General features: G+C 37.8%; 1 protein-coding gene across 3 annotated transcripts in view; it reads left to right on the top strand.

The window, feature by feature from the left end:
* Positions 1 to 14193, top strand: part of ATP6V1D (ATPase H+ transporting V1 subunit D) — a 28238-nt gene that overhangs the window by 3025 nt on the left and 11020 nt on the right. For 2 of the 3 annotated variants that reach the window (XM_054691180.1, XM_054691181.1), the window contains 8 exons: positions 1377 to 1494; positions 3956 to 4035; positions 5228 to 5295; positions 6004 to 6048; positions 9041 to 9144; positions 10000 to 10066; positions 11453 to 11531; positions 12434 to 13121. In XM_054691180.1, the coding sequence (XP_054547155.1) occupies positions 1377 to 1494; positions 3956 to 4035; positions 5228 to 5295; positions 6004 to 6048; positions 9041 to 9144; positions 10000 to 10066; positions 11453 to 11531; positions 12434 to 12575 (703 nt within the window). In that variant the 3' untranslated portion in view covers positions 12576 to 13121. The other variant, XR_008550213.1, reaches the window with a different exon arrangement.

The following is a 14193-nucleotide window of genomic DNA, read 5'->3' as shown; positions in this document are numbered from 1 at the left end:
AACAGGACCAGCTCCACTTGGTTCGGCTTCCCTATAAAGCCAGTCAGTGCCACTAATTTTTTTCCAAAAAGAGAAGATTTGAACAGTTCTTTTCTCCTGATGCAGTTATAATCTGTAGGGGAGGCAGTGTGACATGTGGTTGGAGTTCAGTGGTCCCAGGTTTGCACAACTCACGGGATTCAGAAATCTTGCTCAGGTCCTGGCCTGCCTCTTCACTCATGTGATTATGGGAGAGTTGTCTCATTCTTTTGACCGTCATTTTCCATTTAAGATAATATTTAAAGTCCCAGCAATGAAATTGTCTCAGTAACCTTAACCTTATGGTAAAAGATTTCAGTGGATCTAAGAATTTAAGAATTTAGCCAAAAAGAACACTAATATGTGTTGTTTGTGGTTGGTTATAACACTAGTCACATGAAATTACACCCCTGTGAACAGAATACTAAGTATCTATGTTGTACCACCTATTGTTGAATTGTATTGCACACCCCCCTTCCCCATTATTACATTTTAGTTGGCACATGGCAGCAAGAACAGAAATATCATTTTCTGCTATTGTTTTCTTGACTTTGATATTTGGGTTTCTGATTGACAAAGATTGAAATGAGGTGAGGCGACTTCAGTATCTTGTTTCTCAGGAGTATGTTTATTTCATTTGTTATCTAGAGTTATTTGCAAATAAGTGGTATTAGGGTATAAATAAATAAATCTTAAAAAAAAAAAGATACGCTTCAACTTTCCAAAATGTTTTTTTTTTAAATTTATTAATTTATACAAGAACCGGGGTACAGGCCAGATGTGTGGGAGGGTGAGAGGACTCACCAGAGACAGAGCAGGGAACAGAACAGGCAGACTGACGAAATACACTGCTGAGGGGAGCAGCGGGTGAGACAGGAGAGGTCTGTTGTGCCCTGTGGGTTTCTCCCTGGCCGGCCGGGGATCGAACCCTCACTGCAGAGGCTGTAGACAGCTTCACGGTATGGCACTGAACCCCCAGAGAGGCCCAGCTTTTTTTTTTTTAATTCTTAGTGCATCTCTATTTTTAGAAACTGAAGACACAGGTAATGTTTTAACCTACAAATCAAATAAGTATTTGATATCCTGGCATCATAAAATAGGGTTCCTGATAATTTTATTATGATTTAATAATACTGCAGATATTGGTTAAAGAATTGTTTTAAATAAATAAATGTTTCACTTACGTAACACAGAGGTTGGAAATCTGTAGTATTGAGAAACCGATTCAACCTGTCAACTACAAAGGTTACATATTTTATTGTTACATCAAAGAATAAAACATCATTTCAACACTTTAGAGAGGTATTTTTATTTCCTTTAAGTAATGAGAATAATATCTTCACCTTTTCTTTATATAGGGCCCAGACCATCATGAAGGCTAGATTAAAAGGAGCACAGACGGGTCGAAACCTCCTGAAGAAAAAATCTGATGCCTTAACTCTTCGATTTCGACAAATTCTAAAGAAGATAATAGAGGTAAAAGGAACTTGGTTTAGAACAGTGTTTACTTTAGAATTACCGAAGGAAAATCCATCATGACCCGTGACATTTTAATTTTTCTTTGAATTATTTTAATTAATTTTTTTTCAAAGATAAAGGTGCCATTGTAAGTGAAATGAGTTTCAGATAGTTCATTTAATAAAATCCCAACTCCTTCCCCTGCCCTAAAGCCTTGGTAGATCTGATCTGACCCCTGCCTTCCTCTCTGACCTCATTTGGAGCCTTCTTCCTAATATCTTCTCTAGGGCCTTGGAATTAGCTGTTTCTTCTGCTTGAAATGCTCTTTCCTCAGACCAACTTACACTGGCCTCCTCTGGCCCTCTGGTGTCTTTAGCATGGTCATCCCTGATCAGCTACCTGAAGTAACCACCATGTTTATTTCTGTCACATCTTTATCATTCTCATACCGCTGCATGATATTTACTTGTTTGTATTTCCCTACTAGAGAATGTAAGTACCATGAGAGCTGGGACTTTGCCTTCTTAGCACTATATTTCCTATGCCCAGGACACTGCTGGCATATAATGGTTTTTTTTAATTGAATGCTTTTTGGATAAATGATTGGAGACTACAGGAGTATATTCAAAAAAAAAAAAAGCAAAAGTTCTTTTCCATAGCTTGCACTCCCTTCTTCCAGTTACCCTCTCATTTCTCAGAGGATTTGTTCTTGACACTTCAGTTTATAGCCTTTTAGTCTTCATTTTTACTTTTTGGCTGAGGATACATCCTGCCAAAGTACCCAAGGACTGCTTTTGTGCAGCATTTACTAAGAGTATCATGTGCTTACTAAATAGGCAGATGTTTTTAGTAACAAATATAGTTATTTTGTACATAATATATGAAACTTGTATGTATATTAACATATTAAAATGTCAATATATTGATATATTTATGTTTCCAGATATGTATGTGTGTATATATGTAGTATATGTATGTGTATGTACATTTGTATTTAAGTAAAATTCTGTAGCATTTCCTGCCTCTTTCTCCCCTTCCCTCGCGTGTGGCAGTACAGGCATCTTTCTTTTTCAATACATTCAGAGCGGTCCCATTCTTTGTAATAACTGTGTGGTACTTTATTGCCTGGATAATGACATTTAATCATTTTTCTATTGATGACTATTTAGTTTTACTGTTTTGGGGAGGGTCAGAACTTTTAAATCCTTATGTGTGTGATGCTAGCATTTCTCTGGAAAAGGATCTTAGAACTTTGAGGATATATTCATTTAAATTTCTAGATAACCTAAAAAATTTTAGGTTAATTTTTAGATAACTGCCAAATTGCCCTTCACTTGTTTTATTAATTTGTGTTCCTAACAAATGATGAGGACCTATTTAAAAAATTAATCATAACTGGATATTAATCTTTTTTTGTTGTTTGTTACTAATCTATTGAGCTGAACTCTTATTTTAATTTGTATTACTTCAGATAATTTATGAAGTTGAGAATATTTTTATGTTTATTTGCAATTTGACTTTTTGGTGAATATCTCTTATTTTTTCTAGAAGTTCTATATATCTATATTCTAGTTGGTGGATAAAATGCTAAAAATAATTTTCTCCAAGTCTTTTGCTTACCTTTTAACTTAAAAGAATGACATCTTAATTCTTGTTTGGTCAAATCTGTTTGTCTTTTCTTTTACATAGCTTGTGGGTTACACACAATTCTTTAGAAAGGGCTAACAAAATTAGGAAAATAATCTATATTTTCTCTTGTTATTTTTATTTAGCTAGAAAGGACCCTCTATCTTTAATATTTATGAATTTTATTTTGCTTGATCTTTTCTTTTGATGTGATGTAAGGGGGTATGGTAAAAAGGGTAGGGATTTAGCTTTGTCATTTTGTACGTGGTCTCTACTAAATTCCCATATACCTTGAGGCTGTTTCCGAACTCCCTAATCCACTTTATTGATTCATTTGTTCCAATACTAGATGTATTTCCTTATTATAAGCTGTACATTTTCATTTTCAATATTTGGTAAGATAATTCCTACCCTATACTTGTCCCTGTTTTTCTTAAAAAAAAAGATTGCATAGCTTCAAACATTAAGTATTTTTGATGTATTTTCGAATCACTACGCTTTAGGATTTTGACTGAACTGCAGTGAATTAAAGACATTAATTTGAGCAAATTGGCATGAACTCACTCAGGAATAAGACAAGTTCTTCAGTAAAGATTCATTTTTCCTATTTCTTACTGTGTTTACTCCAATGTTTTAACTATAAGACTCAGTAGTTTTGGACCTTTATTAGTGATCATAACCAAAACTGTTCAAGCAAAATTGGAAATTTTTATTTTGTTTTATTATTATCAAAAAATTATTTACATGCACACCTGACTTAAAATACTGATAGTTATTAAAGGAACATAATTATGTTGTGGTTCTTCCTTGTAAAAATCCTGATTGAATCTGCTGTTGGTTTATGATTTTCCAGACTAAAATGTTGATGGGTGAAGTGATGAGAGAAGCTGCTTTTTCACTGGCTGAGGCCAAGTTCACAGCAGGGGACTTTAGGTAAGAAGTCTAAATGGGGGTTTTGAAAAAGTAAAGAAAGTGCTTTCATGTTCACAATTTCTTTTAAATCAATTTTTAATTTAAAAATACATAAGCATTAAAGGCAAATGATGTAGTAATAATAAGGAAGAATACTTTTAACCCCATCACCTAAGACTACTACTGTCCTTATTACCATCACATGTATCTGCTACACAGTTGCAGGCACAGGATACATGATATTTTATAGTCCCCTTTGATTTAACATGGTATCATAAACATTTTTCTTGATTTCACATGGCTGCGTAATCTTTGGCTAGATGTACCACCATACTTTATTAACTTTTTGTCCTAATGGTAGGTCTTTGGGTTGATTTTCAGATTTTAGAATACTGAAAAAGGTGCCTTGAACATCTTCATGGATATATATTTTTGTTTCTATTATTTCCTTAAGATAGAATTATGGGGGGCCGCCTGGTGGCGCAAGGCATTAAGATGCAACCTATGAAGCTGTCCATAGCCTCTGTAGCATGAGTTCGATCCCCGGCCGGCCAGGGAGCAACCCACATGGCGCAGCAGACCTCTCCTGTCTCGCCCGCTGCTCCCCTCAGCAGTGTATTTTGGTCAATCTGCCTGTTCTATTCCCCACTCTGTCTCTGGTGAATCCTCTCACCCCCCCGCCCCCTCGCCTCTGGCCTGTACTCCAGCTCTTGTATGCATAAATAAATAAATCTTAAAAAAAAAAATAGAATTATGAGAATGGAATTGGTTGTATACAAGGCACAAATTTAGGACTTTTCATCATCATCAATGTATGCTTTATAAAGCATAATGTTTTGTTACTGCTTTATCAAGTAATTGAACAATTACTTAGACAATTGGACAGCAAACTTGGACTTTTTTCACCAAATTATATTAACAGAACAAAAATCCCTAAAGTAATATCCGTATACCATATCTGACTGAAAATTCAGGCAGTCCATGTATTTAAAAATCATTCTTTGTTCTCATGGCTAATGCTTTGCATGTTGCTCACTCTTTGCTCTCTGAGGCCCTCTTCAGGCAGCAGTGATTCATCTCCTTTTCTGGGAAAAGATAATTCATTAAAACACTTGATTGTGTTACCTTACTCTTGTTGAACTTATCTAGTAGGATCCCTGTAGGTTTCTCATTCCAAAATCTCCTCTAAATAAGGTGTTTTATTTTCCTGCAGTACCACAGTTATCCAAAATGTAAACAAAGCCCAGGTGAAGATACGAGCAAAGAAAGATAATGTAGCAGGTAACCTTTAAACCCTTTAGAACACTTGGGGCAGAAAAGAGTACGTTTTTAAATTAACCTGTTTATACAGCAAGAATTTAATGTACTAATTTGTCTCTTCTACTTAGAATAAATTGATTGGCTTTACATGTTAAAATTTGTAACTTGCGGGCTGGGTCACTAGGTCCTGGGGGGAGGGAAATGTGGTGGTCAGTGCATATGAAGTTAGTAATACAATATGAGTGAGTTCTAGAGATCTGCTGTACAATATTGTGCCTATAGCTAACAGTCCACTGTTGTGCACTTAAAAATCTTGTTATTAAGGGGTAGTTCTTAACACATACACACACAGGAAAGCAGGTACAAGAAATCTTTTGCCAGGTGTAGTTTATTATCTTGATTGTGGTGATGCTATATATAATGCACGTATCTAAACTCATCAAAATGTATATGTTAAATATGTGCAATTTTTGTATATTAAGTATACTTCACTAAAGAATGAAAGAAAAGTATTGTTAACAACCAGTTTCCTTATTACTCAGGATGATATAACTTTTGAATAGGAATCAACACTGAAAGCAAGTTCCTAAATTTATTCATCAGTTATAATGCTAGACAGTCTCTTCACCTTTGAGTATTTACTGAAAAAGAAATCTAGGAAATAATGACTAAGAAACAAGTACCTTAAGGACATGTGTATGAATCTGTATATGTTTCTCTGTGTAACAGGTGTTACTTTACCAGTATTTGAACATTACCATGAGGGCACAGACAGTAAGTATAAAACTTTTGTGTTAGTGTTTACCTCTGAGATCTCCTGATTTTTCTTTAAACAAACCTAGTTCTGAAAAATGATGCTTAATAGACTTTAGAGTTCAGTGGTTTCAATATTAGAAGCCTTCGAATATGATACAGTCAGAGGGTAGTCAATTGCAAAAAGGTGTTAAAACATTGTGCATGTCTTAAAATATTTCAACCTAGAAATATATTAATGTACAGTCATTTGTCCTTTTAAAAAATTAAGGTTTTTCTTTGAGAATGAATCCATTCATTAGAATTCTGTGTTGTCTTTCTGTGTAAACCATACCTGTGAAGCATTGTTCGTAATTTCTAGTTTGGGTCTCTATGAAGTAGAGTGAGATCTATACTCTGATGCAGTCTGAATGCTGAATTTCCCTAAGTTTTTGTAACCTCAAGGTTTTTGTAATTGTCTCACCTTTTCCTAATTTGACAACATTTCTTGGGTAGTAACATCTTTGAGTCTTACCAGAGCAATCAACTTATTTTTCAGTTGAGGTATCAGTGCTTTTCAACATTGCACATGGTTTATAGACCCAGGGATCATACCCCTCAGTTGTATGTTACCACACCACGCACTTCCTCCAAGGCACCCTAGTCCACCACAGTCCATTGTGCCGCAGGTCCTGCCCGCTTTGTCTCCCCTTCTTGTAGCCTTGCTACTAGTTAGATGTTGAGGATTTGTTATTGGCTTGGTTTTATTTCTCTATGTTCCACATAAAGGTGAAGCCATCCAGTAATAGTCTTTTCCCTTTTAGCTTATTTGGCTTACCCCTACCCCCTTCTCAGTAGTAGTCCATTGTGTATATATAGCACATCTTCCTACTACACTCATTGTCTTCAGACACTTATTTCCATAACTCGGCTGTTATGTTATGCTGTGAACACAAGAATGTGTATGTCCCTTGGAATCAGTATTTTTTCATTCTTCAGGGAGATACCTAGGCATAGAATTTCTAGAGCAGATCCATTTAATATTTTGAGAAATCTCCATACTTTTTTCCATCAAGGCTGGATCAGTCTATATTCTCACCAATAGTGTAAGGATTTTTGTTCTCTGCATCCTCACCAAAAATTGTTTCTGGTCTTTTTGACATGGGCCATTTCCACAGGTGTGAGTTGGTATCTTATTGTGGTTTGTTTTTTTTTTTAAACTTTTTTTTTTAATTTTTTTTTAAAGGTTTATTTATTTATACAAGAACTGGGGTACAGGCCAGAGGTGCGGAAGGGTGAGAGGATTCACCAGAGACAGAGCGGGGAACAGAACAGGCAGACTGACTGAAACACACTGCTGAGGGGAGCAGCAGGCGAGACAGGAGAGGTCTGCTGCGCCATGTGGGTAATTCCCTGGCCGGCTGAGAATCGAACCTGCACTGCAGCGGACAGCTTCACAGCGCTGTGCTCAACCCACTGCGCCACTGGGGAGGCTCTTATTGTAGTTTTGATTTGTATTTCCCTGACAATAAATGATGATGAACAATTTTTCATTTTCTAGAATTTATGTATATATTCTTGTTGGTGGGTAAAATGCTAAAAATATCTTCAAGTCTAGGGCCTCCCCTGGTGGCGCAGCAGTTGAGCGCTGAGCTACGAAGCTGCCTGCAGCCTCTGCGGCGCCGGTTTGATCCCCGGCCGCTGGCGAGGGTCCCACATGGCGTGCAGACCTCTCTGGCCGCCCGCTGCTCCCCTCAGCAGTGTACTTCGTCACTCTGCCTGTTCTGCTCTCCACTCTGGCTCTGGTGAATTCTCTCACCCTCCCGCACTTCTGACTGTACCCAGTGCTTGTATAAATAACTAAATAAGTCTTAAAAAAAAAAATCTTCAAGTCTTTCGCTTACCTTTTAAAGCAAGTGGTTTCTTAATTCGTATTTGGTCAAATCTGTTAGTCTTTTCCTTTACATAGCTTGTGGGTTATACATAATTCTCCTGTCTCCCCTCAGTCAGGGCGTGCCTCCATGCTCCTCTGCTCTCCCCTCCCCAGGGCTGCCCTCTTAACACATTGCACAGCTCCGGAGGTTGCTCAGCAAGTTCCCCACCTGTTTGCAGTCTCTAAATATCTCACTCCAACCACTGGGTGTATAGAGTTGAATTTCCTCAGTTTCCCTTCTGGAACAGTTAGTGCTTGTCTCTGATGCCCAAGAGGTGCTCTTGTTTCCTCCCAAGTAAGGGCATGCACTGGGTCTAGTGCCTCCCAGGAGGGAAGCAGGAAACCTCATCTGATGCTGTCTTTTCCTTTTAGTTGAACCAGGATTCAGTAAGGAACATTTTTTTTAAAAAAAGATTTATTTATATAAGAACTGGGGTACAGGCCAGAGATGCGGGAGGGTGAGAGGATTCACCAGAGAGAGAGCAGGGAGCAGAACAGGCAGAAGGACCAAAATGCACTGCTGAGGGTAGCAGCAGGCAAGGAAGGAGAGGTCTGCCCCGCCATGTGGGAATCTCCCTGGCCGGCTGGGAATTGAACCGGTGCTGCAGAGGCTGCAGACAGCTTCACAGCGTGGTGCTCAACCCACTGCGCCACCAGGGAGGCCCCCAGTAATGAACATTTTTAAAAACAGGAACAACAGTGTTCTTTCTGTGCACCTGTTGGTTCACATAGAATAGTTGTGCAGTTTAAATACAGAAGTTAAGCGTTATAGAGAGTCACCTATTAACTGAGAGTCACTACTGTGGGCATCAGGCAATATCATCTACAAAGGGAAGGGGGTGCACTGGTTAATCCAGCAAGCTGGTGAAATGAAGTTAAAAGCTTCTCCTATAGTTATATTTAGAAAAGCATCCTTGTGCAAAACTTTTCTCGGCAGCATGCCCTACATTAAGGAATGGAATGAGCACTCTGTTTACACGTAACAGGGGCTCCTGAATTTGTTTTTCCATGTTTGCCATTATTCTAACTTATCATCTTTTGGGGATTAATATGGGATCATTTCCTTTTTAATTACAAATGTTGTCTGACTGGTTCTTTCAGGTTATGAACTGACTGGTTTAGCCAGAGGTGGGGAGCAGTTGGCTAAATTAAAGAGGAATTATGCCAAAGCAGTGGAACTACTGGTGGAACTAGCTTCACTGCAGGTAAGCAGCCAAAGAGCTCACCTCTTGTGGTTTAATTTCTAATCGGTGAGGGGGGGAGATTCAGATTTGAGTCAGCGTGTACTGCTCTGCCATACCTATGTGAAGCAAGTCAAAGATACTTTTGATTTCTGAAACGGTGGTTTCTGTATCATTGTCTCTACTTTTTATTACTAACAAAACATTTGCAGTGGTTTAGTATTTTCTCACTTTTTGCTAGGTGAGAACAGCAATGGTTCTTACGTGATTTAAAAATGTTTTTTTTTTTTTTTAATAGAGGCATGTTTTATTTATTTATTTGTTTGTTTGTTTTGTTTATACATGCACTGGGTACAGTCAGAAGCGCGGGAGGGTGAGAGAATTCACCAGAGCCAGAGCGGGGAGCAGAGCAGGCAGAAGGACCGAAGTACACTGCTGAGGGGAGCAGCGGGTGGCAGGAGAGGTCTGCGCGCCATGTGGGACCCTCCTCAGGTGGCCGGGGAGCAGCCGGGGATCGAACCGGCGCCGCAGAGGTCGCCGGCAGCTTCACAACCCAGCACTCAACCACTGCGCCACCGGGGAGGCCCCGGTTCTTACGTGATTTAAATATAAATGTAACATGGCCTATGCATCAAAACATTTTCTCCCCTTTGTGCCTAGTAGTGTATAACTCCCTCTTGTAACTTCAGGTGAGGCTGCAGAATGAGATATAGTGTGGAAGTAGTATTAGCTCTCTGGAAATGTTAGAAGCACTTTTAAGCATGTTGAAAGTCTTGGTTTCTAAATGTTCTCTCCAAGTGCTATCTGTGTGGAGTCAAGTGAACAGGACACGATTAGGATGACTTCGTGTTTACATTTTTAATTTGTCTTCTATTTTAGACGTCCTTTGTTACTTTGGATGAAGCTATTAAGATAACCAACAGGCGTGTAAATGCCATTGAACATGGTGAGTATAAGCTGCAGTGAGGCTGTTTTTTCATCTTCTCCCTGCCTCCAGGCGACGAAGGCATTGTCCCCGTTCACAGTAAGAAGGGCAGTGCGTCAGTACGAAAGTGTATGAAATGCTCTCCTGGAAGTATGTGTATGTTTTGGGGGCAGTTACAGAGGAGTGGTGAGAAAAAGTACTGAATGGTTTACTAGCTTTTGGTTATTCGTGAATGAAGGGTGGAAATTCTATTTTTTTCTTTAGTTCTTCCCAATGATTTTGAGTGATATATCATTTTGAACTCATTAAATACTTAACTTTGAATTCCTCTCCCTTAGATGTTTTGTTGAGAATTTGTCCTGTTCTCATTGATTTCTAAAAAGAAATCTTTCCAATTGGTGCATTTATTTTCCATTTCTTCTTTCATCATTTAAAAATTATGAGTATTGGGCCTCCTCGGTGGCGCAGCGGTTGAGCGCTGGGTTGCGAAGCTGCCCGCAGCCTCTGCAGCACTGGTTCAATCCCCGGCTGCTCCCTGCCATGGGAGGAGGGTCCCACATGGCGCGCAGACCTCTCCTGCCGCCCGCTGCTCCCCTCAGCAGTGTACTTCGGTCCTTCTGCCTGCTCTGCTCCCCGCTCTGGCTCTGGTGAATTCTCTCACCCTCCCGCACTTCTGACTGTACCCAGTGCATGTATAAACAAACAAACAAACAAAACAAATAAATAAATAAAACATGCCTCTATTAAAAAAAATAAATAAATAAAATAAAAATTGAGTATTTATGTTGACACTATTGTTGCTCAAGAAATTGTTTCATTAAAGAAACATTCACTTTTAAGGTAAAAAGCAACATTTGAATAGCAAAGAAATTATTTTACATGGGCCTCAGTTTTAGGAAATTGTCATTTTTTAAAAAACTCAAAATACATTTCCTTTCTGCTTGCTGCTCTTATACCCTGTACATGGAATTGCCAGCAAAACAATTCCATTCTCAAGGAATTCAAGTTCTAGAAGCAGAACAGGCAATTCTATGACTAACACAAAACTGATCTCATGCATTCTCTCGGCTTGATGCTCTCTACTTTTTAATAGTAGGTTGCTATTATATTCAACTTCTGTGATTTAATGTATTTATATAAATTCAATGTATTCACTATTGTATATGTCATGGTCCAATGTTGTATCTCCATAGAAGACACTAGAAGGGCACATAACAGAATATTTACAGCGGTTACTTTTTGGTGGTTGTTTTATATTTCATTTTTCTTTGTGTTTTCTGTATTAACTGTACTTTAACTACATAATTAGAAAAAATAGGTAAATATTATATAAATGAATATTGGTAATTTGTAAAAAAGGTTAGATGCCCTCATGATTTTTAACATACACATACATTTAAACCCTAGTTATCATTCCCCGGATTGAACGTACCCTTGCTTATATCATCACGGAGCTGGATGAGAGAGAACGAGAAGAGTTCTACAGGTTTGTTGGAATTGGCAGTTACTGATCATTTTTGTGTACCATATTCTAAAGGCTCAATTTGCTTAGACTTGTTGATCTGTATTCTTTAGCAGCACTGCCTGATTTTAACCTAGTAAGAAGCAAGAAATAATACTGCTACAGGGTACAGAGAAAAACCTATGCCAGCTTTTACATAGAACTAAGAAATGATGTCTCCAAAAACTTAGTCTCTGTCAGAGAAGCTATTAATTGACTTGATTAGTCTTTAAAATGAAACAGTGATTTAAGTGTCTCCCACATAAAAGGGAACTGCAATTAATGCATCAGTCAACAAGTTGGGTATGTTCCAGGAGTAAGTATTAAGTACTTGGGGGCATTATTAAATAATATAAACCTTTAGAGAATTAGCATAGTACTTGGGGAGAAATTATACAGGTGCATGAGTTGGTTGTGAACATTTGAAGCGAGTAGGGACAGTAAGTATTACATAGATAGTGTATGAGGTTCAGAGAAGTGGGAGATAGGTGAAAACAGGCGTATTCGGGGAAGACAGGACCACCTCAGATCCTGAAATAGCCTGAGCACGGGTGTAATTTCATCCATCAAAGTTTTTGTCTGTTACCATGGTGGTGGTGGTCCAAATTGAAAGATCCAATTTTTATAATTGTCTGAATGCTCAAAATCTGTTCCATTATCAGGAAATGGATTTGAAAGTTTACTCCATCAAATTAGGAACTTTTGAAATCAGTTATTAACTTAAAATATGTATTCATCCTACCTCAAATCTTTTTTCTTTAAATGGTTTATAAATACTGAAATAAAGGTGACATTTTGTTTTAGTTTTAGATGTTTCTCCTTGCAAACTAGGAGAAATCAAACCTTAGTACTCAAACAGCATTCAGGAAATGCCCTATGTTTTATAGGTTAAAGAAAATACAGGAGAAGAAAAAAGTTCTCAAGGAAAAATCTGAGAAGGATTTGGAACAACGAAGGGCAGCTGGAGAGGTGCCGGAGCCTGCTAATCTTCTGGCTGAAGAGAAAGATGAGGATCTTTTGTTTGAATAATCTTTCTTGCTGTGGTTCTTTCTGAAACCCTAACATGGCACCATTCTCATTCATGGTGTATAGATTTGGTATGTGTGGCTATTTATTTTTTGGCCTAAGATTTCCACTTATGGGGTCATCTTTGTGGAAACACATTTCAGCAATCGTTTATCACAGATGAGATTTGTAGAAACATCGCAGGAGCATATAGCAGTGTCTGCACTTACTCTGAAGTGTCTCCCTACTCCATTGACATCTGTGTTTCAAATGATCCATTTATCATTAGAAAATACCCATTAGGAAACAGCAGTGTCTCAGGTCAGCACATGTAGGCCAACTACTGCTGGGCACCCTTTGTTCCTACCCACTTCAGACCTTGGGGCTGTCTTGAGATTGATGCAGCTATCCTTGTGTTACTGTGGTACTTCTCTCCTCAAGCTTTCTGAAAACCTAATTTTCGTGCATGACAGATCTCTGTCCTGTCCTGGCAGCAGTTCTGCCAATTTAAATGTAACTATGATATAAAGAGTAAAATGGTTTTAAAATGGACTGTTCTAATCATGTTCTTATGCTCAGCACATGGGATTGTCATCTGCAAAGAGCTTCCTCTGCAGACACGTAGGAGGTGGGTATTCTCCCTCTGTCCCCCTCCTTCAATTATCAGTGTTTTAAGTTTATTAATACTTCCTTCTTTCCCAATCTGTGGAAAAAATAGTAATTCCAAATTAGGAATAAGTAACAACTTTCACTATTTTATAATTTGCTATCTTTTATATAAGATGAAGTATTTGAGTGGCCATATCAGGTGACTGAGGTTTTTAAAAAATAGTTCTGCAAACATTAACCTATAAAATAATAGATCTTAGTTATGTGCCAGGTTTTTTATATCATCATCACAATAAGTGGTATATATTATTTTTAATCCCACCGAGGATTAAAAATTAAAAATAAATAATTTAAGTTTAACTTAAATAATTGGTCCTAGATAAGAAATCTAGAAGCAGGTATATATATATCTCTCTAGAATTTAAATCCAGGCAGTCTACCTCTAGAATTTATACTTTTAACTTACATCCTTTCTGTATTCACCATATTTCAGACTTGTATTTGAAGCTAAGACAGGAGCTAACTTGAGGAGCTGATTTTTAGGAAATCTTGTACACCAAATAAAGTCTTAGATTAAATGTAAACTTAGTAGTGTTTGGGGGAAAAAACATCGAGTTCACAAGTCTTTTGAAAATAGGCAATATTTAACTGCTTAACATTTAATTTTCCCAATACCCTGGTGAGGTGTTAAATATCTCCATTTTGCAGATGAGTAAACAGGCTTTTTCAGGTGAGACAACACAGTTGATATGCAGACCAAATGCCTCTTGATTTCAGAGCCTTGGTTCTTACGCAGTATGTACTATCGTTCTTGAAGGCAAATGTTGGCTTAAAGGTAGGTACAGAGAACCAGATTATTTAGGGTCTTTAAGTAAATTCAACATTTACATTAAAAGTGTTGAGCCAAAGTGCCCTACATTTCTCCTGTGGCTTCTTAAAACTCTAGTTATTGGCTTTGGCTAAACTTCCTACAGAAGTGCAAATGATTTTATGGTATAGCATAAAATTTGTTAAGAAATCAGGAGAAAATAGT

The sequence above is a fragment of the Talpa occidentalis genome, unplaced genomic scaffold (assembly GCF_014898055.3).
Source record: "Talpa occidentalis isolate TD23 unplaced genomic scaffold, MPIMG_talOcc4v2.1 talOcc4.11, whole genome shotgun sequence".
Lineage (NCBI taxonomy): Eukaryota > Metazoa > Chordata > Mammalia > Eulipotyphla > Talpidae > Talpa > Talpa occidentalis.
The sequence above is the reverse complement of the archived record's forward strand: the minus strand, read 5'-3'. Positions and strand labels throughout refer to the sequence as shown.